This window comes from Pongo pygmaeus, chromosome 7 (genome assembly GCF_028885625.2).
Source record: "Pongo pygmaeus isolate AG05252 chromosome 7, NHGRI_mPonPyg2-v2.0_pri, whole genome shotgun sequence".
Lineage (NCBI taxonomy): Eukaryota > Metazoa > Chordata > Mammalia > Primates > Hominidae > Pongo > Pongo pygmaeus.
The window spans coordinates 136776029-136803550 of NC_072380.2; the positions used below are offsets into that span (position 1 = coordinate 136776029).

The window sequence follows — 27522 nt, forward strand, 5'->3', positions numbered from 1 at the left end:
CTGTATATGGTTAATGTAATTATTTTAATTTTTTACTTGATTAGACTAAAGGCATGTCAAGAGCAGTAAACAAGATTTACACATTTTTATGTCCCTAACAGATACCATAGAGAGGCCTCAGTAAATAAATACCTTTGTCTAAATCTTTACATTATGGAAGTGTTTGCCACAAGATTGCTATATGCAGAAAGCACCCTCGGCCCATGTATACAGTTCTCAGCTAGATGTAAACATGTTTTATTTACAACCTTTTAGGAACATCTTGATGGCATTCAGGAAGATATATGTCAGTGATTTAAAATATAGACATCAGGACCATAAAATCTTTCTATCCTTTTCAATACGATATTCTTATATTTAAGTCTGCTCAAGGGAGGGCTAGAATCCAGTCTATGGGAGTAGGGGATAGGAAATATGTAGGCATAAAACTATTGATAATAGTTTCCATATATGGAAACATCTAATTGTCAACACTGGGGGATTGTTAAGCAGATTATGATATATTTGCTTTTTCATAATAACAGCCTATATTCTTAGCACTTCCTAAGGGCCTACATGAAGCACTCAATTGATAGTTTCTTTTAATTTTGAGAAATAAAATGTCATATACTGAGCAGAAATTCTTTTACCTGACCTCTGCCTGGCTAGCTCAGTGGATTAGCTGGGGCTCAAAATTAAAGATGAGACAGGTACTATTAACATCTCCCTTTTAGAGGTGAGGAAACTGAAACACGGGGAAGTTTAAAAACTGCCCAGTGTCACACAGCTTGAACATGACAGAGTTGAGATTTGAACTCAGGCCTCAGAGCCACCAGGCTGTACTGCCTGTCATCGAGATGTTGCCATAGAGATGTTCCCATAGATACTGCATTTTCTCAGATGCTATGTATTAAGAAGGGAAAATACTTACATCAGCAGTAAGTTCAAATCACCAGGTCTTTTAAATTCTATGTTCAGAACGTATCTTGAAACATTTACCTATGTCAGTCTCCACTACCTTCACCCTAGTTCAAGATGCTGGTCTTCAGTTTTGATGATGAAGCGGTCCTTGAACCAGTTAGCCTTCTAACCCTTCATGTAACAGCCATAGTGATCTTAAGACATATGATTATGTCACATCTTTGCTTAAATTCCTTTAAAACATTTCTGTAGTTTTTAGGATAAAGGCCAAAATTTTTATCAAGGCCCCAAGACCCACCTGCCTCTTCAAACTCTCCCACAGAGTTCATCTCTAGCTCCAAGCTCCTTTCTAACTGGCACATGCTCCTCCCTCTAGCCAGAACACACACTCTATCTCTTCTCCGCCTGCCTAACTCCCCTCTATGTTATATCAGCCTGTTACTTTTTCATGCAACACAAAGTGTATTTCCTCCATAGTGTTTGCACTGTAAATATTTATTTGTTTAATGTTTACACCTGCTTTGTTCTCCAGCAGGTTCTGTTTAGTATCTAGCATGGTACCTGGCACTAAACATAGAGCCTACTGGAGAACATGGGGGAAATCAATAAACATTTGATGAATAAGTGAACAGAAGAGAATGCAGATTGGCATTTATGGTATTAGTACAACTGTGAACAAGTGTAAACATGAATGCAAAAAAGACTAGAAGGAAATACAGCAAGATGGCAATTGTAGTTGTCTTTTGGTGATAGGATATCCTGTCAATATTTTCTTTTGTCTTTCTTGTATATTCTACATTTTGAAATGAATGTGTGCAACTTTTATGAAGCAAAAACATAATGAGATAAGTAAAACCTGGGGTCTCTCTAGGCTTTCTGCCCACCTTTGGGCCTGCCTGGATTAACCTGTATGGCTCGCCCAGGAACCACAGTCTGATGGATGACTACCAGGAAATGAACGAAGGCTTTGGGGAAGGTGTGTCATTCAGGGGCAGAATCTTGGTAGAAATTGCTGTGGAAATCCTCTCAGGAGGGGCACAGGAATCTAAATTTTCCAAGGCCCTGAAGGAGCTCAAGTTACCTTCCAAGGACAAAGACTCCAGATCTTCCAAAGGTAAAGAGAAGGCTGACAAAACTGAAGATGGAAAATCCCAACAGGCTTCAAACAAAACTAACTCAACTGAGGTGGAGGTGGAATCCTTCGATGTCCCCCCGGAGGTAGGTCTGGGCGCTGCTTTTTGGTACTTTACCTGTGAGGTGAACCAGAGCAGTGACTGCCCCTGTCACAGGTTTCTGAAGGTGTTGTCAGAATATGTCTTATTCCCCCTGAAAAATTTGTGTTGGCCCAGCCCTGTGTTCTGAGGCTGATCCTCTGCCCCCTCTTGCACACTTCACAGCCATCTGCCTATGATAAATTCCTTTGAATCCCCCACTCCCCCAAATATAATTCCCATGGTAACCCAAGTAAAGAGAAATAAAAGTGCTCCGGAGGAGTTGGTGGGAGTGGGTGGTACGGGATTGATTAAACTCTATCTGTGGCCTAATTTTATTTAGTTGTGTTAGCTTAGAGTAAGCTCCGGATGGGAGATAATTTTGGATGAGGAATGAAGAGGAGGAAGAGTAGGTGACAAGCTGGGATATAAGAAATTGAGAAACCTACTCCCCTACCCCAAACCTGTGCGGGAAATCACAACTTTAGGGAATGCTTATTACTCACCATGAAGCATGTTAGCACTTTCCCAGCTCGGTTCTGTCTTATGGGAAAGAGATCTGAGACTCCAAGAGGAATACAAATGGTGAATATTCTCTCTACTGTTTAGTTTATCAATGGTAACTTGCAGTTAAGCAAATGAAAGAGCTGCATGTTTTGTCAGTAGGGGAGGTAGGTAGATTCCAGCTCCCAGCTTGGCTAATTCTGCCTCTGGAAGTGTGCTTGGTCAACTAGGCAATAATTTCGGGTAGGGAAGGGAGGTGATGCTCAAAATCCCAGAGCTGTTCATTTCTAGGAGAGACTGGAGAGTCCAAAGGGGTATAGCAGCAGGTCACCTTAGCCTTGGAAGAGGCATTTGTTTTGGTTGCTGGGATCTAATAAATCTTAAGAAACTGTGTAGGGGAGTGGTTGGAGCATAGGGCTGGAAATCTTGGGATGGGTTGTAGTTATGGCTCCGATATTAACACCTTTCTGTGTTTTAGTTTACCCATCAACAAAATGAGATAGTTAATAGTTACCCTGCCATAGGCATCTTTGGGGGTTAAATGAGGAAACGCATGTAAAATGGTTAGCAGAGTTCTTAGCACATACATAGGAAGTAGGCAATGCATTTGTTGTTGTTGTTGTCGTCAGTGTCGCTATGGTTTTCTCCCACCACCAGGAAGCAGCTATTCAGAGCTTTCCAATCTGTTTGTGACTTTGGAAATTTAGTGGACCTCCCCAGTTCTCTCCGCTGAGCTCACATACTGTATTGGGAAATATTATCTGAAAATGTGTGCGCTAGTTTCTTGTGGTTAGAACTTATATTATCTATATGGGATTGTGTTTAGGGCTGTTTCTTGAGAATACATGCCAACTTTGGAGACTTAACTTTGAATTTCACCAGAAGTTGTGGGTGGCTTAGTAGCTACCTAAGCTGATATCTCCATCTATCCCTGTAGTCGTTTTTCCTGCTGTGGGTTGAAGCTGTCTATTCTTTTCTAAACAAGGATTGCCAAGTAGAGAGAGGCTAGAAAAATATTTTCTTAATCCAAGTCGAAATATCTTTAAGATATTTTGATGAAGACACTTGAAGTAGACTCCATCAGAAAGCAAAGGAAGTTGGGAACTTATGTGGGGTAGAAAGTACATTTGTCTACAGGCTGTGGGGGGGTGTATCTTGGCTGTTATGTAGTAGGTAAGAGAGAGGTAAAATTCAGACACTATTTAAACCCTTATTTCCCCCCCCGCCCCTTTCATCTTGGCTTCTTGTTGGTGGCCAGTTACCTTGCTGGGTTTATTAGTTATCTATGGCTGAATGATAACATATCTCAAAACTTGGCAGCTTAAAACCACAGATATTTATTTTCTCTGTAGATGAGGAATTTGCGAACAGCATAGCTCATTGGTTCTGCCTCAGGATCTCATGAAGTTTCCATCAATGTGAGGGCAGGGGCTGTCATGATCTGAAGGTTTGACTGTGGCTGGAGAACCCACTTTGAAGATGGCTCCTCACATGGCAGGAGACTGATTCTTTGTTGGCTCTTGGCAGGAAGCCTCATCCTCATTCTGCGGATCCTCCTACAGACTGCTTGAGGATCCTGTGACATGGCAGCTGGCCTTCCCCAGATCCAAGAGGGAGCAAGGCTGAAACTGTCTTTCATGATCTGGCCACAGAAGTCACACATTGACATATCTGCTATGTTCTGTTTGTTAGAAATGAATCATTTAGTCCAGCCTGTCCTCAAAGGGAGGAGAATTAGGTTTCACTTTTTGAGGGGAAGATTAGCAAAGAATTTGTGGATATATTTTAAAGCCACCACACTGGGCTTCAACCTTCCTCACACCTGAACAGCTCATGGCTCACCCTCATCAACATGATGATGCCCTTTCTTGCAGCATCTTCTTTTTCAACTGGTTCTCAAACTCCAATCTCCCCTCTCCCCAGCTGCAGCTGTACCTTCATTGCCCATCTGGACAGTTGAGAGATCCCATGATGCTGGCTTTGTCATCTCACCCCCATCGCCCCTCAAAGCTTATCTCCCTGTGCCGGATTGTCACAGATCATAGCCAATCTAAAAATGGGTTCATTTTTTAAATTCTGTGAACACGCTGACTAGCTTCTTATTTAAATGTCGTCCTCGATATCGGTAAGAATAAAAATAGAGCCTAACTCCATGGAGTTTATGATATAGAAGGAAAGGTATGAAATACAAATGTAACAGGAAGTAGAAAGTGGTAAGTGCTTTAAGCAGGTACAGATAAAGTGCTGTTATTTCCTGGAGTGAGTGAAGTATAATCATTAAAATGTCAAGCCCCCAAGTAAGATAGCTGGATGTAAATTGTGGCAGTATGGTGCAGTGGTTACCGCTTGGCCTCTGGAGAAACATTGCCTGCATTTGAACCTGAGTAAGTGACTTAACCTCCGTATGCTTATTTCCAAGAATAACCTCTTGCTTCTCAGCCTCTTATTAAGGATTTGATAAATGAATATATGCAAATATGCTCAGAACAGAGCCTCATACATAGTGCTCAATAAATCTTAGTTATGCTTAATAATTTTGGGCAGAGATTTAATCTCACTGGACTGTAGTGTCATCGTCTGTGAGTAAAGTAGAAATGCCTCTTTCCTGGTGTAGTTGTGAGAATTACAGGATATAATGTAGGCAAAATTCTTAATACCATATCTGACACATAGTAAGAGGTGAGTAAACGTTACCTATCATCATTTTACCAGCTTGAGGAGCAAAGATGTGCTTCCAGAATGGAAAGACATTTGAGTTAAACCTTGTAGGATGGGTGGAATTAAGACATCAATTCTGCCCTGCTGAAATACTTATTTTGACTGCCATTTATGGTGATATGTATAGGATTTTTAATATGTGCTCAACATGAATGATATCATTTCTGCCCCTTCTCCTCCCTGAAAGCCCAATGATGGTGGTTATTTCACAGGTGAGGAACGTGACACTCAGAGAATACACATGATTTGCTTAAAGTCAATCAGCCTGAGAATGGAAGGGTTGAGATTTGAGGAAGGGTTTGTTTGTCTGGCTCTGGATCCTGAAATTCTTCTCTGGGCTACATGGCCTACATTCCCTCCGGGTCTCTTAGTAATTCCTTGTTTTGTGGTTTTTATTTTTAGCGACAGAGTCTTGCTATGTTACCCAGGCTGGTCTCAAACTCATGGGCTCAAACGATCTTCCCACCACAGCCTTCCCAGTAGCTGACACTACAGGCCACCACACCCAGCTTCTCTCCGTGGTTTTTAACCTCCTCCTAGAGAGTAAACTCAGCCTCAGGGAGGTGAGATAGGAGGCTAGTTAATAGTCAGTGGATAGAGTGGTAGGAGGAGGGTATCCTCGGTGACTAAGATCCAGCACTGAGCTTCACCCTGTTCGAAATTTTCTGGTCACTAGGAACCTTTCCTAGGAAGACTGGCACCACAGTAGCTTCTGTATGAAAGAAGGGAGTATCCTTCACCTAATGATATGGAAACCCTTTGGCTCTGTGAGGCGCCTGTCTAGGACTCTCAATTCAATGGAGCTCTTGATCTCTGGGGCCACAATTGCTTTATTTCCTTAGACTGTCCTTATGGCCGTTTCTGGAGAGTTCAATCAATCCAATTGCAAAACCAGGAAGCACAGAATGTATGGGTCCAGTTGACTCAGCCTCTTAGCTCAGAAATGTAATGCTGTGTCAGTGGGTCCAGCAACATCTGTTCCCTGAAGCATCAGCCTTTTCCTTGTCAATTAGAGTCATTTGCAAATAATTGTGTATTCCCTTGTGATGACTCCTGTCTTATGACTTTATAGTCTAGTCTTCCAGACTGTGGGCTCCTTGAGAAGGCAGCCTTGTTGGAAACCAGGCCTTGAGTCTTGGCTGACTTTAATTTGCTGGGTGTGACCTTGGGAAGTGCTTAGTATCTCTGAGCATTAGTTTATTCAGGTAAAAGGTGGAGGTTGGAGTAGATGAACTCGAAGGTCCTTTTTAATATGAAGGCACCTGTGATTCTGAGACCTGTGTACCCTTCACAGCAGCAACCACAGTGCATGTAGCCCACCCTGGATACACATGATTGGCCAATGCTTGTACATGTGACTAATCTGCTGTTTCTTTTTATCTGGGCTTGCTTATTTGGGGAAGTAAAGTTTGATTCTGGTCAGCGTTAATGCATTGGGTGAATATATGTTCAAGTTCAAAGAGCACTGGGTCTGTGGTGAGTATACTTGGGAAAGTTACTTGACAGTCTCAAGCTTTAGTTCCCTCAGTTTCCTTATCTGTTAAATGGGAATGATCCAAATTTTGACCTCTTAAGCTTGCAAGGAGGAACAAATAACATAATGTATCTGACTACCCTGTGTAAGCCATAAAGTTGTGCTCAAATCTAAGGATTTTATACTGTAGTTCTGTTTCTTGTCTTTGATTTTCTGTTTTCTGAAGCCCCAATCTCCAGAAGGTAATTCCAAACCCGTGTTTCACCAGCAGCATCCTAGGAAGATATGCACACCAAGTTTATTTGTTAAAATAAAAGGAGTTTTGTTTTAAGGTAGAAGCTCAGAAGTTTGAGACTGCATCATTCTAGACGAATGACTAAATTTGGATCTGCAGTTTGCAGATCCTGATTCGTACATGTCTTATTTGGGGGGAAACGCTGTGCCATTTCAGGCTGAAACAGAGACCCAAATGTTTATAAATTATGCAGGATGAGGCCAGCATCACAAAGTCAGCTTCCTAATGAGAGAAAAAGCCAGTTCTGCCTAATAATTTTGTTTTGTTTCTGTAGATTGTACCAGAAAAAAATGAGGAATTTTTACTCTTTGGAGCATTTTTTGAAGCTACCATGATTGACCGGAAGATTGGAGATAAACCCATCAGCTTTGAAGTTTCTATTGGTAAGTACAGATAAGCACAGTGCCAGGCACATAGCATGGATTTAGTATTGATTTCTTGAATAAATGAGTTAGTGCCTTACATGAAGATAATAGCACTCTGGTGGAAGTTTGCATCTCAGAATGAGATGAACAATTCCTTGTCTACGCTATTGTCAATATATAAGGGATAGATTTATTTTCTTTTAAATTTAAATTTGAAGTTTTGTGGGTACGTAGTAGGTGTATATATTTATGGGGTACATGTGATTTTGACATAGGTATACAATATGTAAAAATCCCACTGGGGTATATAGGGGATCTATCCCTCAATCATTTATCCTTTCTTTGGTTACCAACAATCCATATTACACTCTTTTAGTTACTTAAAAATGTACAATAAGTTGTTGTTGACTGTACTCACCCTGTTGTGCTATCACATACTAGATCTTATTCATTCTATTGAACTATATTTTTGTACCCATTAACCATCTGCACTTCTCCCCTGCCTCCCGCCACCCTTCCCTGCCTTTGGTAACCATCATTTCACTCTCTATCTCAATGAGTTTAATTGTTTTAATTTTTAGCTTCTCCAGATAAGTGAGAACATGTGAAGTTTGTCTTTCTGTGCCTGGCTTGTTTCACTTGACATGATAACCTCCAGTTCCATCCATGTTGCTGCAAATGACAGGTTCTCATTCTTTTTCATGGATGAGTAGTACTCCATTGTGTTTATGTATCACATTTTCTTTATCCATTCCTCAGTTGATGGACATTTAGGTTGCTTCCAAATCTTAGCTATTGTAAATAGTGCTGTAACAGACATAGGAATGCAGACATCTCTTCGATATACTGACTTCCTTTCTTTTGGATATACACCCAACAGTGGGATTGCTCACTCATATGGTAGTTCTATTTTTAGTTTTCTGAGGAACCGTCAAACTGTTCTCCATAGTGGTTGTACTAATTTGCATTCCCATCAACAGTGTATGAGGGTTCGCTTTTCTCCACATCCTCACCAACATTTGTTATTAGCCTGTTATTTGGAGACAAGCCATTTTAACTGGGGTGAAATGATATATCATTGAAGTTTGATTTATGTTTCTCTGATGGTTAATGATGCTAAGTGCCTTTTCATATGCTTGTTTGCCATTTGTATGTCTTTTTTTGAGAAAGGGCTATTCAGATCTTTCACCTATTTTAAAATCAGATTATTGAATTTTTTTTTCCTATAGAGTTGTTAGAGCTCCTTATATCTTCAGGTTATTAATCCCTTGTCAGATAGATAGGATGCAGATATTTTCTCCTGTTCTGTGGATTGTCTCCTCACTTTATGAATTGTTTCCTTTGATGTCCATCAGCTTTTTAACTCAATGTGATCCCATTTGTCCATTTTTGTTTTGGTTACATATGCTTGTGGTGTATTACTCAATAAATCTTTGCCCAGATCAATGCCCTGGAGAGTTTTCCCAATGTTTTCTTGTATAGCTTATAGTTTGAGGACTTAGATTTAAGTCTTTAATCCATTTTGATTTGGTTTTTGTATATGGTGGGACATAGGGGTCTAGTTTCATTCTCCTTTATATGGCTATCCAGTTTTCCCAGCACCATTTATTGAAGAGACTGTCCTTTTCCCAACATATGTTCTTGATACTCTTGTAAAAAATGAGTTCACTGGCCAGGTGCAGTGGCTCACGGCTGTAATCCCAGCACTTTGGGAAGCTGAGGCAGGCGGATCACGAGGTCAGGAGTTCGAGACCATGGTGAAACCCCGTCTCTACTAAAAATACAAAAATTAGCCGGGCGTGGTGGTGTGTGCCTGTAATCCCAGCTACTCAGGAGGCTAAGGCAAGAGAATCACTTCCACCCGGGAGGCGGAGGTTGCAGTGAGCTGAGATTGCGCCACTGCACTCCAGCCTGGGCGACAGAGCGCAACTCAAAAAAACCAGACAGCACATCTCAAAAAAAAAAAAAAAAAAAAAAAAAAGAGTTCACTATAGATGAATTTATTTCTGGGTTTTCTATTCTGTTCCATTGTCCATGTGTCTGTTGTTATGCCAGTACCACACTGTTGTGGTTACTATAGCTCTGTAACATAATTTGAAATCAGGTAATACGATTCCTCCAGTTTTGTTCTTTTTGCTTAGAATAGCTTTGGCTATTCTGTGTCTCTTGTGGTTCCATGTAAATTTTAGGATTTTTTTCTATTTCTATGAAGAATGTCATTGGTATTTTGATAGAGATTGCATTGAATCTGTGGATTGCTTTGGGTAGTGTGGATGTTTTAACAATACTGATTCTTCCAATCCATGAACATGGAATATGTCTCTATTTTTCTGTGTCTTCTTCAATTTCTTTCACCAGTGTTTTATAGTTTTCGTTGTGGAGATCTTTCACTTCTTTGATTAAGTTTATTCCTAGGTATTTTATTTTATTTGCGGCTATTGTAAATGGGATGACTTTCTTGATTTCCTTTTCACTTTGTTCACTGTTGGCATATAGAAATGCTACTAATTTTTAAATGTCGATTTTGCATCCTGCAACTTTACTGAATTTGTTTATCAGTTCTAACAGGTTTTTGGTGGAATATTTAGGTTTTTCCAAATATAAGATCATATCATCTGCAAACAAGGATTATTTGACTACTTCATTTCCTATTTGGATGCCCTTTATTTCTTTCTCTTATCGGATTTCTGTCTCTAGGACTCCCAGTATTTTGTTGAGTAACAGGGATGAAAGTGGGCATCTTTTTCTTGTTCCAGATCTTAAAGCAAAGGCTTTCAGTTTTTTTCCATTTGGTGTGAAACTAGCTGTGGGTCTGTCATATATTGCTTTCATTGTATTGAGGTATGTTCCTTCTGTACTCAGTGTTTTGAGAGTTTTTTAATCACGAAGGGATGTTAAATTTTATCAAATGCTTTTTCAACATAAATTGGAATGATCATATGGTTTTTGTCCATTCTGTTGATGTGATGTATCGTATTGATTTATGTACATGGAACTATCTTTGCATCCTTGGTATAAATCCCACTTGGTCATGATGAATGATGTTTTTAATGTGTTGTCGAATTTGGTTTGTTAGTATTTTGTTGAAGATTTTTGCATCAGTGTTGATCAGGGATATTGGCCTGTAATTTTCTTTTTTGTGTCTTTGTGTGGTTTTGGTTTCAGGGCAATACTGGCCTTGTAGAATGAGTTTGGAAGTATTCCCTCCTTTTCCATTTTTTTTGTATTGGAATTCTTTTTTAAAAATATTTTTAAAATATCAGTAGCTTTTGTAATACAGTTTTTGGTAACATGGATGAATTGTATTCATCCATGGTGAAGTCCATGGTGAAGTCTAGGATTTTTCTGCACCTGTCACCCAAGTAGTGTACATTGTACCCAGTATATAGTTTTTTATCATTTGTCCTCTCGTACCCTCTTCCTTCTGAGTCTCCAAAGTCCATTATACCACTCTGTATGACTTTTCATACCCATAGCTTAACTCCTGCTTATAAGTGAGAACATATGGTATTTGGTTTTCCATTCCTGAGTTACTTCACTTAGAATAATGACCTCCAGCTCCATCCAAGTTGCTGCAAAAGACATTATTTTATTCTTTTTTGTGGCTAAGTAGTATTCCATGGTGTTTATATACCACATTTTCTTTATCTACTCATTAGTCAATGGGCATTAAGGTTAGTTCCATATCTTTGCAATTGTGAATTGTGCTGCAACAAACATAAACATGCAGGGGTCTTTATGATATAATGACCTTTTTTTCCTTTGGGTAGATAACCAGTAGTAGGATTGCTGGATTGAACGGTAGATCTACTTTTAGTTCTTTAAGAAATTACCGGCTGGGCGTGGTGGCTCATGCCTGTAATCCCATCACTTTGGGAGGCCAAGGTGGGCAGATCACGAGGTCAGGAGATCGAGAGCATCCTAGCTAACATGGTGAAACCCTGTCTCTACTACAAATACAAAAAATTAGCTGGGCATGGTGGTGGGTGCCTGTAGTCCCAGCTACTCGGGAGGCTGAGGCAGAAGAATGGTGTGAACCCAGGAGGCGGAGCTTACAGTGAGCCGAGATAGCGCCACTGCACTCCAGCCTGTGAGACTCTGCCTCAAAAAAATAAAAATAATAAAAATAAAAAAATAAATTAATTAATTAAATAAAATAAAAAGAAATCACCATATGGTTTTCCATAGAGATTGTACTGATTTACATTCCCACCAGCAGTCTGTAAGCATTCCCTTTTCACCACATTCACACCAACATCTGTTGTTTTTTGACTTTTTAATAATGGCCCTTCTGGCTGGGGTAGGATGGTATCTCATTGTGGTTTTAATTTGCATTTCCCTAATCATTAGTGATGTTGAGCATTTTTTCGTATGTTTATTGACTATTTGTATATCTTCTTTTGAGAAATGTCTATGTATGTCATTTGCCAACTTTTTGATGAGATTTGCTTTCTTCTTGCTGATTTGTTTGAGTTCCTGGTATTCTGGATATTAGTCCTTTGTTGGATGCATAGTTTGCAAAGGTTTTCTCCCATTCTATGGGTTGTCGGTTTACTCCTATTATTTCTTTCGCTGTGTGGAAGCTTTTTAGTTTAATTAGGTCCCACTTATTTATGTTTGTTTTTGTTGTGTTTGCTTTTGGGGTCTTAGTTATAAATTTTTTTCTTAGGACTGTGTCCTGAATAGATTTTTCTATGTTTTCTTCTAGGATTTTTGTGGTTTCTGGTCTTAGATTTAAGTCCTTGATCCATCTTGAGTTGATTTTTATATATGATACAAATCCAGTTTTATTCTTCTACATGTGGCTATCCAGTTTTCCTAGCACCATTTGTTAAATAGGGTGTTCTTTCTCCAAATTATGTTTTTGTATGCTTTGTCAAAATTCAGTTGGTTGTAAGTATTGGCTTTATTTCTGGGTTCTCTATTCTGTTCCACTGATCTATGTATCTGCTTTTATACCAATACCATGCTGTTTTAATAACTATATCTTTGCAGTATAACTTGAAGTCAGGTAATGTGATGCTTCCAGATTTGTTCTTTTTGCTTAGGATTGCTTTGGCTATTTGTGCTCTTTTTTGGTTTTATATGAATTTTAGGATTGTTTCTAATTCTGTGAAAAATGATGTTGGTATTTTGATAAGAACTGCATTGAATTTGTAGATTGCTTTGAGAAGTATGGTCATTTTCACAACACTGATTTTTCTAATCCATGAGCATGGGATGTGTTTCTGTTTGTGTTATCTGTGATTTCTTTCAGCAGTGTTTTGTAGTTCTCCTTGCAGAGATATTTCACCTCCTTGGTTAAGTATATTCCTAGCTTTTTTTTTCTTTTTTGCAGCTATTGTAAAAGGGATTGAGTTCTTGATTTGATTCTCAACTTGGAAGTTGTTGGTATTTAGCAGTGCTACTGATGTGTGTACTTTGATTTTGTAACCTGAGACTTTGATGAATTTGTTTATCAAGTCTAGGAGTCTTTGGGGTTTTCTAGGTATATCATCATATCATTAGCAAACTGCAATAGTTTGACTTCTTCTTTTCCAATTTGAATGCCCTTTATTTCTTTCTCTTGCCTGATTGCTCTGGTTAGGACTTCCAGTATTAAGTTGCATAGAAGTGGTGAAAGTGGGCATCCTTGTCTTGTTCCAGTTCTTAGGGGAAATGCTTTCAACTTTTCCCCATTCAATATAATGTTGGCTGAGGGTTTTTCATATAGGGCTTTTATTATTTTGAGGTATGTCCCTTCCATGCCTACTTTTTTGAGGGTTTTTTTAAATAATAAAATGATGCTGTATTTTATTGAATGCTTTTGCTGCATCTTTTGAGATGATCATATGGTTTTTAATTCTGTTTATGTGATGTATCACTTATATTGACTTTCATATGTTAAACCATCCCTGCATCTCTGGAATGTAACGCACTTGATCGTGGTGTATTTTCTTTTTGATGTGCTGTTGGATTTGGTTTGCTAGTGTTTTGTTGAAGATTTTTGCATCTGTGTTTATCAGGGATATTGGTCTGTAGTTTTCTCTTTTTGTTATGTCCTTTCCTGGTTTTGGAATCAGGGTGATATTGGCTTCATAAAATGAGTTAGAAAGAATTCCCTCTTTCTCAATCTTTTGGAATAGTTTCAGTAGAATTGGTACTAACTCTTTTATGAATGTCTGGTAGAATTCAGCTGTGAATCCATCTGGCCCTAGGATTTTTTTGTTGTTGGCAATTTTTTTTATATTGCTGACTCAATCTCACTGCTTGTTATTGGTCTCTTCAGGGTTTCTATTTCTTCCTTTCTTAATCTAGGAATGTTGTATGTTTCTAGGAATTTATCCATTTCCTCTAGATGTTCTAGTTTGTTTGCATAGAAGTGTTCATAGTAGTCTTGAATGATCTTTTGTATTTTTGTTGTATCAGTGGTAATGTCTCCATTTTAATTTTTAATTGAGATTATTTGCATCTTCCATCTTCTTTTCTTGGTTAACATAGATAATGGTCTATTGATTTGGCTTATCTTTTTAAAGAACCAATTTTTTGTTTCATTGATCTCGTATATTTTTGGTTTCAATTTCATTTAGTTTTGCTTTGATCTTTGTTATTTCTTTTCTTCTGCTAGCTCTTCGAGTTTTGTTTTTTTCCTATTTTTCTAGTTCCTTGAGGTGCGACATTGGGTTGTCAATTTGTGATCTATCAGACTTTTTGATGTAGGCATTTAGTGCTTCCTCTTAGCACTGCTTCTGCTGTATCCCAGAAATTTTGATAAGTTGTGCCGCTATTATCATTTATTTCAAATAATTTTTAAATTTCCATCTTGATTTCATTGTTAAACCAAAAATCATTCAGGAGCAGACTAATTTCCATGTATTTTTAGTTTTGAGGATTCCTTTTGGAATTGATATCTAGTTTTATTCTGTGGTCTGAGAAGATACTTGATATGATTTCAATTTTTAAAAAGTTTGAGATTTGTTTTGTGTCCTATCATATCGTCTATCTTGGAGAATGTTCCCTGTGTTGATAAGAAGAATGTATATTTTGCTTGATGATTATATCCCTTGGTGATGTCCTTTTCACAATGAATCTCCCAGGAGTTCTTTGAGCTTCTTGTATTTGGATATCTAAATCTCTAACAAGGCCAGTGAAATTTTCCTCAATTATTTTTCAAATAAGTTTTTCAAACTTTTTGCTTTCTCTTCTCTCTCAGGAACACCAATTATTTTTAGGTTTCACCATAATCCTATATTTCTTGGAGACTTTGTTCATTTCCTTCAATTCTTTTTTGTTTTTGTCTGATTGGGTTAATTTGAAAGCCTTGTCTTTGAGCTCTGAAATGTTTTCTTCTACTTGGTCTAGTCTACTGTTGAAACTTTCCACTGTATTTTGTAATTCCCTTAACGTGTCCTTCATTTCCAGAAGTTGATTGGTTTTTCTTTATCCATCTCCTTAGAACAATTTTCATTCATATTCTAAATTGTTTTTAAAATTTCTTTATGTTGTTTTTCACCTTTCTTTTATATTTCCTTGACTAGCTTGATCAATCTTTTGAATTCTTTATCTAGTATTTCAAAGTTTCATCTTGGTTTGGATCCATTGCTGGAGAGCTAGTACGATCTTTTGGGGGTGTTATAGAACCTTCTCTTGTCGTATCGCCAGAATTATTTTTCTGGTTCCTTCTCATTTGGGTAAACTATTTCCTCTAATTATTCTGGGATTTAATTTTGATTTGACTGTGTTTCTTTAAATTTTTTTTTTACCCCCTAAGAATTACACTTTAATAATAATTGTTTCTTGTAGCCTAAGTCAGCTCTGGTGGCTTTAATGGTGAAGACTCTGTATGAGTTCCTCGGTTACAGACAGTCTTTGTATTACGGTTTTCTCAGATGCTGGTTGTAGTAGCCATGTGCTCGGTGTGTAAGCAAGTTCACTGTTTCCTACGGGGCTGAAATGGCAGAGGTCTGTTGAAGTCTATCTCATTCCTCTGTGGTGTGCATTTTTAAATTAACTTTTTTTCCCAGTATTTTATGTACTGGGTTGAAGAGTTCAGGTTCAGGCCAGTAGGAGAGGTGTCCACGAATAGTAACCAGTTGTGGCTAAAACAGGTGGGTAAATGCAATACCCAATGGTTGGCAGAGGTCCCAACCTTCACAGAGGTGGCTAGGGGAGCTCTCAGTGTAATGAACTGAGGACTTATTAGGGGGAAAAATGGAAGCCACCTCAGCTTCCATGCCAGGCAAGCAGGAAAACGATCCACCTCCCAGTCACACTCCTAAACCAGTGTTTCAGCTATTCAGATCAGATAGGCATCTCTTTTCATCTGCAGGAATGTTGATGTTCCAAGTAGTTAGAGATTATGAATCTACCCCTCGTGCAAGCCTGAACCTTGAGGGCGGTTATCCTGTGAAGATGCAGACACCCAGAAAGTCTGTCAATAGGTACACCCATCCAGAGCTCCTGTGAGAGAAGCTGAATCTGTGTCTGCAGTGGTGGACAAGGGGGAAAAGAAATCCCCTTCTCCAAGACCCTGAATGAGCACCAGGGCTGCCTGACTGTTTTGGGGTAGAGTTACAGACATTCCCTGCTGAGCCCAGCACTGCAGCTGTGCCTCTGTTAAAAGAAACTTCCCACCAGCAGAAAGTTCTGGGACTCAAGGCCTGCTATGTGGATTCTTTTGTCCCACAGGGTGCACTGCCCCTTTCCCTCAGAGTAGGAGTCCCTGAGAGCCAAACTACTGTGAATGTTGCTGTTCCTCTGGGTCTAGCCACCCAGAGGGGCTGCCACAATCCAGGCTTGTTTGTGAAAATGCCTACAAATGATCCGGTGATATGGTCTGTCCTCAAGTCTCCCAGCAGTGGCTACCAGTACCAGTTCTAATGAGGGTGGTCAGGGGAGTGATGTAGACTCTGTGAGATTCTCTGGTTATAAATAGCCTTAGAGTGTTGGCTTTCTCAAATGCCAGTTGTAGTAGTAATGAGCTGATCATGTAGGCAGACTTAGGACCTCCTGTTTATCCAGGGTGCTCAGCAATGCTGTTAGTTAAGGCCATGCACAAGTTTTCCCCTTCCTGGATGCTGTTATTCTACCTGAAGGTGCTGTAATAGACTGTGTCGGTTGGCCTCCAGCCAGGAGGTGGTGCTTGCAAAAAGGTATCAGCTGCAGTGGTGGTGGTGGGATTTGTGCTTGCCTTGTGCTGCCCAGAGGAGGTACTCTGGTGTCTCAGGCAATGAGTGGAACCACAGAGCTTCCAAATTTTGTCCTTTGTGTTACATTACCAGTGTGGGTGGAGTCTCAAAGACAGGTGGGGTCTGGGTCTGGGTCTGTCAAGTCCACACTTTGGCTCTTCACATGCAGGGCAAGCAGCAGCTCCAATGGGGAGTTAGGGAAACAGTTATTTGACCACTGGGGCAATGTTTCAAGGAACAGCACAGCTGCCTTTTCTGTACGGAAGAGTCCAGAGAAGGAGTGGGGGGTAGCGTGCAGGAGTAAGCCCCACCCAGCTCCCACACGTTGGCGAGACAGATCTTTCACCCACGGTATTCCACCAGCAGCAGCTAGCTAAGTTCCAGGCAGTCTCCGCTCAGAACTTACAACTGCCCCAGGTCATAAGCCTTCCCTGGCAGAGACAGCAACTGCAGCTTGCAGGCCACACACCTCCCAGTTCACCCACAAAACCCAGGCTCCCAGCTCTAGCACTTGTGGCTGCAACACGTTTCCCACTTGTCCCCCAGTTCTGGCCAAGGGAGTTTGTCCCCACTCGAGATTATTTTGTAACTCTCAGTTGGGGGCTTCTGTAAACCTGCAACCATCACCTGAGTTAGCTGGCAGGCTTCTACAAGGTCCCCTGTGAGGTAGGATCAGGAATGGCTTCCCTCCATCTGTACTGGAGACTGGGAATGTATGCATAACTTGTGGCTGCTTCTACTTTTATATTTCTCTTTGCTCCCTAAATAAGTTAGCACTTGATAGGGTTAAGGTCTTCCTCCATGGCCTGGATTGTGAGTTTCTCTGGTGGGAGTGTATATCCCAGAGGCAATTTATCCCCTTCTCACAGTCTGGGGACTTAAAATATTCTGCCTGGCTCACAGTTTAGGCTGCAGCCCACTGCTTCTTTCAGAGGGTCTGTAGTTTCTTTCAGTTTTCCTGTTAAGTTCCTGCATTGTTTCTTGAAAAAAAGCTCACAGCATGAATCTCTACACACTATTTTATCTTTCCAAGTGGGAGAGTCATGGTAACCATGCCTTCAGTCCACCATCTTGAAAAAACTTGTGTGTGTTCTTTATTATTTTTTTTTTTTTTATATTATTATTATTATTATTATTATTATTATTTTTGTTTGGTGAATTTCAGCACTGAAGCCATGGGGTCCTGGACTTTTCTTTGTGAGGAGACTTTTTATTATGATTTTGATCACATTACTTGTTACTGGCCAGTTCAGGTTTTGCATTTCTTTATGATTCAATCTTGGTAGGTTGTTTATGTCTAAGAATTTATCCATTTCTTCTAGGTTTTCCAATGTATTGGCACATAGTTGTTCATAGCAGTCTCTAATGATTCTTTGAATTTTTGTGGCATGTGTTGTAATGTCTCCTTTTTTATCTCTGATTTTATTTATTTGGGTCTTCTCTTTTTTTTTTCATCTGGCTACAGGATTGTCAATTTTATCTTTTCAAAAAACCAATTTTTCATTTTGTTGATCTTTTGTATTGTTTTTATGTTGTTGTTTCGATTTCATTTAGTTCTGCTCTGCTCTGTATTTCTTTCCTTATACTAATTTTGAGTTTGTTTGCTGTTGCTTTTTCAATTCTTTAAGATGCATCGTTAGGTTGTTTATTTGATGTTTTTCTAGTTTTTTGATATAGGTGCTCATTGCTATAAACATTCCTCTTAGTACTGCTTTTGCTGTATCTAATGGGTTTTGGTATGTTGTGTTTCCGTTACTTGTTTCAAGAAATTTTTAAATTTCCTTCTTAATTTCTTTATTGACACACTGGCCATTCAGGAATATATTGTTTATATGTGCTCATATAATTTCCAAAATTTCTCACGTTATTGATTTCTAGTCTTATTCCATTGTAATCAGAGAATATACTTGATATAATTTTAATTGTTTTGAATTTTTAAAGACTTGTTTTGTGGCCTAACATATGGTCTGTCCTTGAGAATGATCCATGTGCTGAGAAGAATGTGTATTCTATAGCCATTAGAAGAAATGTCCTATAAATATCTATTACGTCCATTTGTTCCATGGTGCAGATTAAGTCCAATGTTTTTCTGTTGATTTTCTGTCCGGATGATTTTTCCAGTGCTGAAAGTAGGGTGTTGAAGTCTCCAGCTATTATTGTGTTGTGGTCTATCTTTCTCTTTAGCTCTAATAATAATTCCTTTATAAATCTGGGTGCTTCAGCATTGGGTGCCTGTGTATTTTCACTTGTTATATCCTCCTGCTGAAATGACTCCTTGGTCTCTTTTCATAATTTTTATCTTGAAATCTACTTTATGTGATATAATTATATCTACTCCTGTTTTTTGTTTGTTTCCATTTACATGGAATATCCTTTTTCATTTTTTTTAGTCTCGGTGTGTATTTATAAGTGAAGTGTGTTTCTTGTAGGGAGCAGATCATTGGACCGTGTGTATTTATTTATTCTGCCACTGTATATTTTTTGATTAGAGAGTTTATCCACTTACATTCAATTTTATTACTGATACATAAGGACTTACTTCTGCTATTTTGTTATTTGTTTTCTGGTTGTTTCATGGTCTTCCTTTTCTTCCTTGCTGTCTTTCTTTTAGTGAAGGCAATTTTCTCTGGCATGTTTTAATTTCTTGCTTTTAATTTTTTGTGCATCTGTTGTATATTTTGTGATTTGAGGTTATCATGAGGCTTGAAATACGATCTTGTAACCCATATTTAAAATTTATGATAATGCTGATTGTATAAAGAAGCAAAAAAAGCAAAGAGAAAATGAATAAAAACTCTACACTTTAATTTCATCCACTCACTTTAAAGTGTTTGTTGTATACTGTCCATGTCTTAAAGTTGTTGTAGTTATTTGTTTTTGATAGGTTCATCTTTTAGTTTTCTACTAAAGATACAAGTAATTTAGGCACCACAATTACAGTTTTATAATATTATATGTTTCTTTGTGTACTTACTATTACTAGTGAGTTTTGTACCTTCAGATGATTTCTTGTTGTTCATTAACATCTTTTTCTTTCAAATTGAAAAACTTCCTTCGCATGTCTTTTAGGATAGGTCTAGTGTCGATGAAATCTCTCAGCTTTTATTTGTCTGTGAAAGTCTTCATTTCTCCTTCATGTTTAAAGAATATTTTTGCTAAATATGCTATTCTAGGATAAAAGGGTTTTTTATTGTTATTGTTCAGCCCTTTAAATATGACATGCCACTCTCTCCTGGCCTATAAGGTTTCCACTGAGAAGTCTCCTGACAGATGTGTTGGAGCTTCTTTGTATGTTATTTCTTTTCTCTTGCTGCTTTTAGGTTCTTTATCCTTGAGCTTTGGGACTTTGATTATTAAACGTCTTGAGGTAGTCTTCTTTGGATTAAATCTGCTTGGTGTTCTATAACCTTGTACTCGAATATTGAAATCTTTCTCTAGGGTTGGGAAGCTCTCTATTATTATTATCCCTTTGAATAAACTTTCTACCCTGATCTCTGTCTCTCTACCTCCTCTTTGAGGCCAATAATTCTTAGATTTGCCCTTTAGAGGTGATTTTCTAGATCTTATAGGCATGTTTTATTCTTTTCTATTCTTTTTTTCTTTTGCTTCCTCTGTGTATTTTCAAATAGGCTGTCTTCAAGCTCACTAATTCTTTCTGCTTAATTCTGCTGTTAAGAGACTCTGATGTATTCTTCAGTATGTTGGTTGCATTTTTTAGCTCCAGAATTTCTGCTTGATTCTTTCTAATTATTCAATCTCTTTGTTAAATTTGCCTGGTAGTATTCTGAATTGCTTCTCTGTATTATCCTGAATTTTATTAAGTTTCCTCTATACAGCTATTTTGATTTCTCTGAAAGCTCACATATCTCTGCCTTTCTGGAATTGGTCACTAGTGCCTTATTTAGTTTGCCTGGTGAGTTCATGTTTTCCTGGATGGTCTTGATGCTTGTGGATGTTATTTGGTGTCTGGGTATTGAAGAGTTAGGTATTTATTGTAGTCTTTGTAGTCTGGGGTTGTTTGCGCCCATCCTTCTTAGGAAGGCTTTCTAGATATTTGAAGGGACTTGGGAGTTGTGATCTAATTCTTTGGTTACTGCAGTTGCATCTGAATTAGGAGGAACTCCAAGCCTAGTAACACTGTGGCTCTTGCAGAGTTGTGGAGGTGCTGCCTTGGTGATCTTGGGTAAGATCCAAAAGAATTCTCTTGATTAATAGGCAAAGACACTTGTTCTCTTAGTTTCCCTCAAAAAGAGGGAAACTCTCTCTCTCTCTGTACTGAGTTGCCTGGAGCTGGGGGAGGGGTGACACAAGCACTTCAGTTGCTACCACCACTGGGACTGGGCTGGGTCAGACCCAAAGCCAGCACATCCTTGGGTCTTGCCTAAGGCCTATGGTGACCACTGTCTGGCTACTACCTGTGTTCACTCAAGGACCAAGGGCTGTACATCAGCAGGTGGTTAATCCAGCCGGGTGCCTGTCCTTTCCTTCAGGGCAATGAGTTCACCCCTGGCCCCAGATGGGTCCAGAGATGTCATCTGGGAGCTAGGACTTGGAATCTAAAACCTTAGAAATCTACCTGGTTTTCTGTTCTACTGTGGCTGAGCTGGCATCCAAGTTGCAAGACAACATTCTTTCCACTCTTTTCTCTCTTTTTCTCAAGCAGTGGAGTCTCTCCCCACGACCACTGCTGCCCCAGTCCCACAGCAAGTACTGCCTGGCGATTACCAATGTTCACCCAAGGCCCAAGGGCTCTTTAGTCTGCTTATGATGAATCCAGGCTTAGGTCCCTTCCTTTGTGAAAATGGGCTCCTCTCTGGCCCAAGGCAGGTCCAGAAATGCTGTCTAGGAGAGTGAAGGCCTGAAATCAGGGGCCCCAGGAGCCTGCTTGGTGTTTTACCTCATTGTGGCCAAGCTGGAATCTAAGCTGTGAGACAAAGTCCCCTTTATTCTTTCCTCTCCTTTCCTCTATGGGGAGAAACAGAAGGGGTTTCTCCCCATAGTTAACACAGCTGGGAATGTGTTGGCTCACACCTGAAGCCAGCATGGTGCTGAGTCTCACCCAAGGACGGTGGTGAGTACTGCCTGGCTACCAGTACTGATTATTCAAGGCCCAAGGGCTCTTTGGTCTGCAGATGATTAATTCTGCTAGGACTGGGTTCTTCCTTTCAAGGCAGAGGGTTCCCTTCTGTTCCAAAGTGTGTTTAGAAATGTCATCTGGGAGCCATGCACGGTGGCTTATGCCTGTAATCCCAGCACTTTGGAAGGCCGAGGCAGGTGGATGACTTGAGGTCAGGAGTTTGAGACCAGCCTGGCCGACATGGTGAAACCCTGTCTCTGCTAAAAATACAAAATTAGCCAGGTGTCAGAAATTAGCCAGGTGTGGTGGCACGTGGCTGCATTGCCAGCCGTTTGGGAGGCTGAGGCAGGAGAATTGCCTGAACCTGGGAGGCAGAGGTTTCAGTCAGCTGAGATCAAGCCACTGCACTCTAGCCTGGGCCACAGAGCCAAACTCCATCTCAAAAAAAAAAAAAAAAAAAAAAAGAAAAGAAATGTCATCTGTGGGCTAGGGCCTGAAATGTGGATCTTACAACTGTGTGTGGTGCTAATTCTGAGCTGGTATCCAAGTTGAAAGACAAAGTCATCTTTACTCTCCTCTCTCCTCTCCTCAAGCCAGAGGGAAGGAGTCCCTCCTAGAGCTGCGAAGTATTGGGGGAAGAGTGAAAATTCCTTGGCTGCCCCAACTTATGTCTTACTATGGCATGTGCACGCCAAGTCCACTGTCTCTGAGCCCAGCATAGCACCAGGACTTTTCCAGAAATTGCAGTCCTTGTGGCCTAGACTACCTTTCAAGTTTATGTAGGACCCCAGAGTACCTCAGCCTGCAGTGGCAAAGCTTGCTGGAACTTAGGATGGACGATTTGCTTCTGGCTAAGTCTGGTCTAGATGCTCCCTCCTTGGGTGATGGCTGAGTTCTGCCTGGTGTTGCTTTCCACTGTGACAAGGCAGCACTGAGTTGCAATGCAAAATCCCACAATCACTGCATTTTTTTCATCCCCAAGTGCTCAGATTTTCTTTCCACACCATTTGGCCACTGCTAGGGGATGGGGAAGAATGAATCACCTTTAGGCAATTCAAGACTATTTTTCCTACCTTCTTCAGTGCTTCTTTCCTTAATATGATGTTAAAACCAGGTACTGTGATCACTCACCTGATTGTTGGTTCTTATGAAGGGGCTTATTTTGTATGAAGAGTTGTTTAATTTGGTCTTTCTGTGGGGGGTGATCACTTCAGGGTTCTATTTGGCTATCTTGCTCCACCTCTAGATTTATTTTCATACTTCACAAAAGTGACTAAGACTGTAGGTTGAGATTCGGACGTACTTGGATTCCTAATCCTGGTTCCATTACCCAGAGTTCACTTAATGTCTCTGAGTCTCAGTTTCTTCATCTGTGCAATGAATTCCTCATAGAGTTGCAAAGTTTAAGGAGTTAAGGCATACAAAGTGCCATGCATACAGTAGATGTTATTATGTAACTCTCCAAATCTTCTTGGGCTCTTATGCAACTGGGAAAGCCATTCCCAGAAAGAGCATTCCATCACAGAAGGTCACGATTTATATTCAGGAAGCTCTCTTTCAACAGAGCAGAAAAAAATAGAGATGAAATACAGCCCTTTTAAGCCATACAGCTGGAAGCCTAACAAAGAATCTCCTGTCTGCATGACCAGAAAATGGAGATACATTTTAGGAACATGTATCTTTATAGAGAGGGCAGAGGGACCCAGCAGGGTTAGCTCTGAGAAGAGAGGTTTGGGTGGGGACTGAGAGAGACCTGGCAGCTGGCTTCAAGCATCAAAGGACCAGAAAAGAGGAAGGAGACTTATGATGTGGGGCTCTAGGATGGGCCTAAGAACACATGGTTATACGTGAAAAAATGGGATGATTTGGGGTCTATCCAAGGAAGAACTTGCCCACAGGCAGTAAATTCCCTTAGTGGACTGAGATCCAAAGGGAGGTAGTGAGCTGCACATGGGAGTGTCCCCACCTCTGACCTTCTCTCCAATAGCCTATTCTCTGGCCCTGCCCTCCATTCTTCTCAGTGTCTCTTACTATAATATCTTCCTTTTGACTCATGAAGATACCCAATCCTTTCTTCTGTTTCAGTTTCATCTCTGTCCATCTCAGACTACAAGGTTCATCCCTTTAGCCACACTCTTCCCAGTTGTCTCAATTCTCTTCCCTGTTTTGCTATTAAAAACCCCATCTAATTATCCTGCTTCTCTGTTCTCGTGCTCTGCCTTCATGATTGATTTACCACAAATTCAATAGTTTCAGCCATTATGGATATCCAGAGAGGTCAAATAATGACCTCAGCTTATATAGCTGGTGAATTTTAAAAAGAGGACTCAAACAAAACCTGCTAACTCTAAGTCTCCTTCTTTTTCTAGGATATTATTATGCCTCTCTCAGGTATTTTAGTATTATTCCTAAGGTAAGAATAATGGAGAAAGGAAGAAAAGAATGAATTGGAATGAACTGGGAGAAAGACTCTTATGGACATAGAAACACATTGAGGTTACTGATTCACTAAATATGAATCAAGACCCTCCCTGCGTTTATTCCATGACCTGTGGAGACATAAAAATTAGCACGATACTATTTTCATTCTCAAGACATTTGCAGACATCTAAGTAAATTATTTGAAAACAAGATGGTAGAGGAATGATGGGAATATGATGTGACATTAGGGACCTGTTTAGCTTAGGTTCCCAGAAACGAAACTTGGGAAGATTCTCATACATGTGAGGTTTGGGTGGCATGCTCTCAGGAGAAGCGGGTGACGGAGCATAGGGCAGGTCTCTGAGGGCAGGGAGACCAGCCACAGCCTGATCCTGTGAGGCGCTCTCAAGCGAGTGGCATCACAGACTTGGCCCCACTTTGAGGCATGTGGGCTGAGCTTTTATATCCCCACACCAAGCTGTGAGTGGCTTCAGGCACAGAAGGGGGCCTTATAATCTTCTGTGGAGAGGCAGACTCCATTAGTAGAAGGCAATTCTGCACGGAAGGTGGCTGTTGTAAGCTATTAGCAGCGATCTCAGTATCTGGGGTTTGGGGGCTCCTTCCCGGTATAGAGGATCTGGGTGGGGTACCACCAATGACTACTGCAGGGAGACAGAGTAGTGACACCTGGTCTGCCTGGAGAGGAGAGGCAGGGGTCAGGAAAGGAGAAGTTAGGAAGGCTTCCCAAGTTAAGAGGTCCTTGTGATTATGGATTTTTGATCCTGAACCTTTCTTGATTTGAACAGTCAACCAACTCTGTAATATGGCTAGCTTTGGAGCTCCTTCCAAAAGAGAGGAATGTTCATCTAAATCTTTTAAAGCATTTGAAATTAGATTACAAAATGGAAAGATCAATGACACCAGTATGCCTGCAGTGAATATCTTTTCCTATACGAAGATATTTGTAGCACAAAAGCTGCCCTATTTGTAGGGGAAAAAATGATGTTTTCCTTCCCTCTCTCCCCACTCTGCTTCTCTCTCTCTCTCTCTCCCCCTCCCTCCCCCTCCCTCCCTCCCTCTTAATTGGGGATTTAGACAAGAAGTCTCTTACAGAAGAAGCAGGTTTGGAAAGGTGTTCATGATATTTTATTTAGTGAAAAAGGCAGGTTACAAAATGACATATCTATGATTCTTTACCAACATCTCTATAGCGCATGGTTCTCAGGGACAGTGCAAGGTTATACACTATAATGTTTAAAATGGTTATAACAGTTTTGTGATTTATAATGACTCTTTTTTTAGTTGATTGTATTTTCTAATTTGTCATTTGTGTAGTTACTACAAAAGAGAAAATAAGATGGATAGAGATGATAGCTCATCGTCATTGTCAGTCTTGTTGGTATGATCATTGCTCTTTCTACCTTCATAATGAGAACTTACCTTATTGCTGTGGGAGAACATGAGCTTGGATCCTTTATGCCAAGCAGACTGATTCTGGTTACCACCGCCTGACCCCTTTCCCCTTGCTACTGCCTCTGCAGGTAATTTTGGAAACCTGATTGATGGAGGATCCCATCATGGGAGTAAGAAGTCAGCTGAATCAGCTGAAGAAGACCTCCTTCCACTGCTTCACGAAGGACAAGGGGATGTGGTCCATGATGTTCCCATTCCTATGGCCTCCACCACTCACCCGGAGAAGCCACTGGTGACGGAAGGGAACAGGTAGGAGACATAGCCTGGGAGAAAGGCCAAGGATTTTGGTGGTGGAATTTTGTCCAATTTCTAGGACTGTTTTCTTCAGTTGTTCACTAAAATCAGAAATGTATTATTATTATTATTATTTTTGAGACGGAGTCTTGCTCCATCGCCAGACCGGAGTGCAGTGGTGCGATCTCAGCTCACTGCAACCTCTGCCTCCCAGGTTCAAGTGATTCTCCTGCCTCAGCCTCCCGAATATCTGGGACTACAGGCATACACCACCATGCCCGGCTAATTTTTGTATTTTTAGTAGAGGTGGGGTTTCACCATGTTGGCCAGGATGGTCTCAATCTCCTGATCTCATGATCCTCCTGCCTCGGCCTCCTGAAGTGCTGGGATTACAGGCTCCAGCCACCGTGCCTGGCCAGAAACATAATTTTTTAATCTCAGCTATGAGGACAAGGTGCAAATAGGAGCAAGATGGTAAGTACCACTCAACTGAATCTTTAGCAACATGACAACCCTCCGGATAACACATCTAAGTAATTCATTTAAGGGCAGAGCAATGATGATGATGATGATCATATCTGAAGCACCCTTTATTCTATAACTGAAGCAAAATAAGGTAGGAAGGTCAGAACTTACAATTTCAATCCAAATCCTCTTATTATATTCATCTGAGTTCTGTGCTATTATGTAAATTCAATTTGATGGGATTATTGAATACATCATTTCTTATCTTATTTTTGACACAGTCATTTGCAAAACTGAAAGATTCAAAAAGAAAAAAAAAACAAACAATTGTCAGGCACCAGAAAATATAATTTCAGAAAACAGCTGGGGGCACTTACATGTACTCTCACTGATCTCCTTTAATCCATGCAAATTTTCAACCTGCAAATAGAAGTAAAATTACAGAATTTTTTAAAAGAAAGTGGTGTCAAGCACCAATCAAACGAGAAGGGATAGTGTAGTGAGAGTCTTTTATTGCCAGATCTTGAAATATGTATGATCTTATTGGATTCTCATAATAGCATGTTTCTTCCCACATCTTGTATGCGAAGAGAATGAAGATGTTGCATGGCCCTGACAAGGCTACATCTCTACGCTCCTCATTCCGTCTGCTCTTTTCAATCTAGACACTCTCTGAGGACTGAACCATGACCACTCTCAGGATAACAGGGACTCCCACATCTATTTTCCTAGACAGCCCTCTTTCCTGAGCAGCAGATCTAAGCACTTCCACTTGGATGTCCCACAGATTACTCACCAGGCTCATTGTCTTCACAGACAACTTTTCTTCTTTCCCTATTTTTCCTATCTCATAGACTGAGCCCACCATTCTGAGTCCTCCAAGCCACAGACAAGAAAATTGTCAACTGTTGGTCAGGCGAGGTGGCTCACGCCTGTAATCCCAGCACTTTGGGAGGCCGAGGCGGGCGGATCGCGAGGTCAGGAGTTCAAGACCAGCCTGGCCAACATAGTGAAACTCTGTCTCTACTAAAAATACAAAAAATTAGCAGGGCGTGGTGGTGGGCACCTGTAATCCCAGCTACTCAGGAGGCTGAGGCAGGAGAATCGCTTGAACCCGGGAGGCAAAGGTTGCAGTGAGCGGAGATCGCACCACTGCACTCCAGCCTGGGCAACAGTGGAAGACTCCGTCTCAAAAAAAAAAAAAAAAAAAATTGTCAA

At 40.2% G+C, this 27522-nt stretch overlaps 1 protein-coding gene across 1 annotated transcript in view; it reads left to right on the forward strand.

Moving 5' to 3' along the window:
• Positions 1-27522, forward strand: part of FER1L6 (fer-1 like family member 6) — a 207983-nt gene that overhangs the window by 64236 nt on the left and 116225 nt on the right. Inside the window, exons 12-14 of the mRNA XM_063669062.1 lie at positions 1772-2118; positions 7377-7485; positions 25674-25854. Of these exons, the coding sequence (XP_063525132.1) occupies positions 1772-2118; positions 7377-7485; positions 25674-25854 (637 nt within the window). The remainder of the gene's footprint in view (positions 1-1771; positions 2119-7376; positions 7486-25673; positions 25855-27522) is intronic.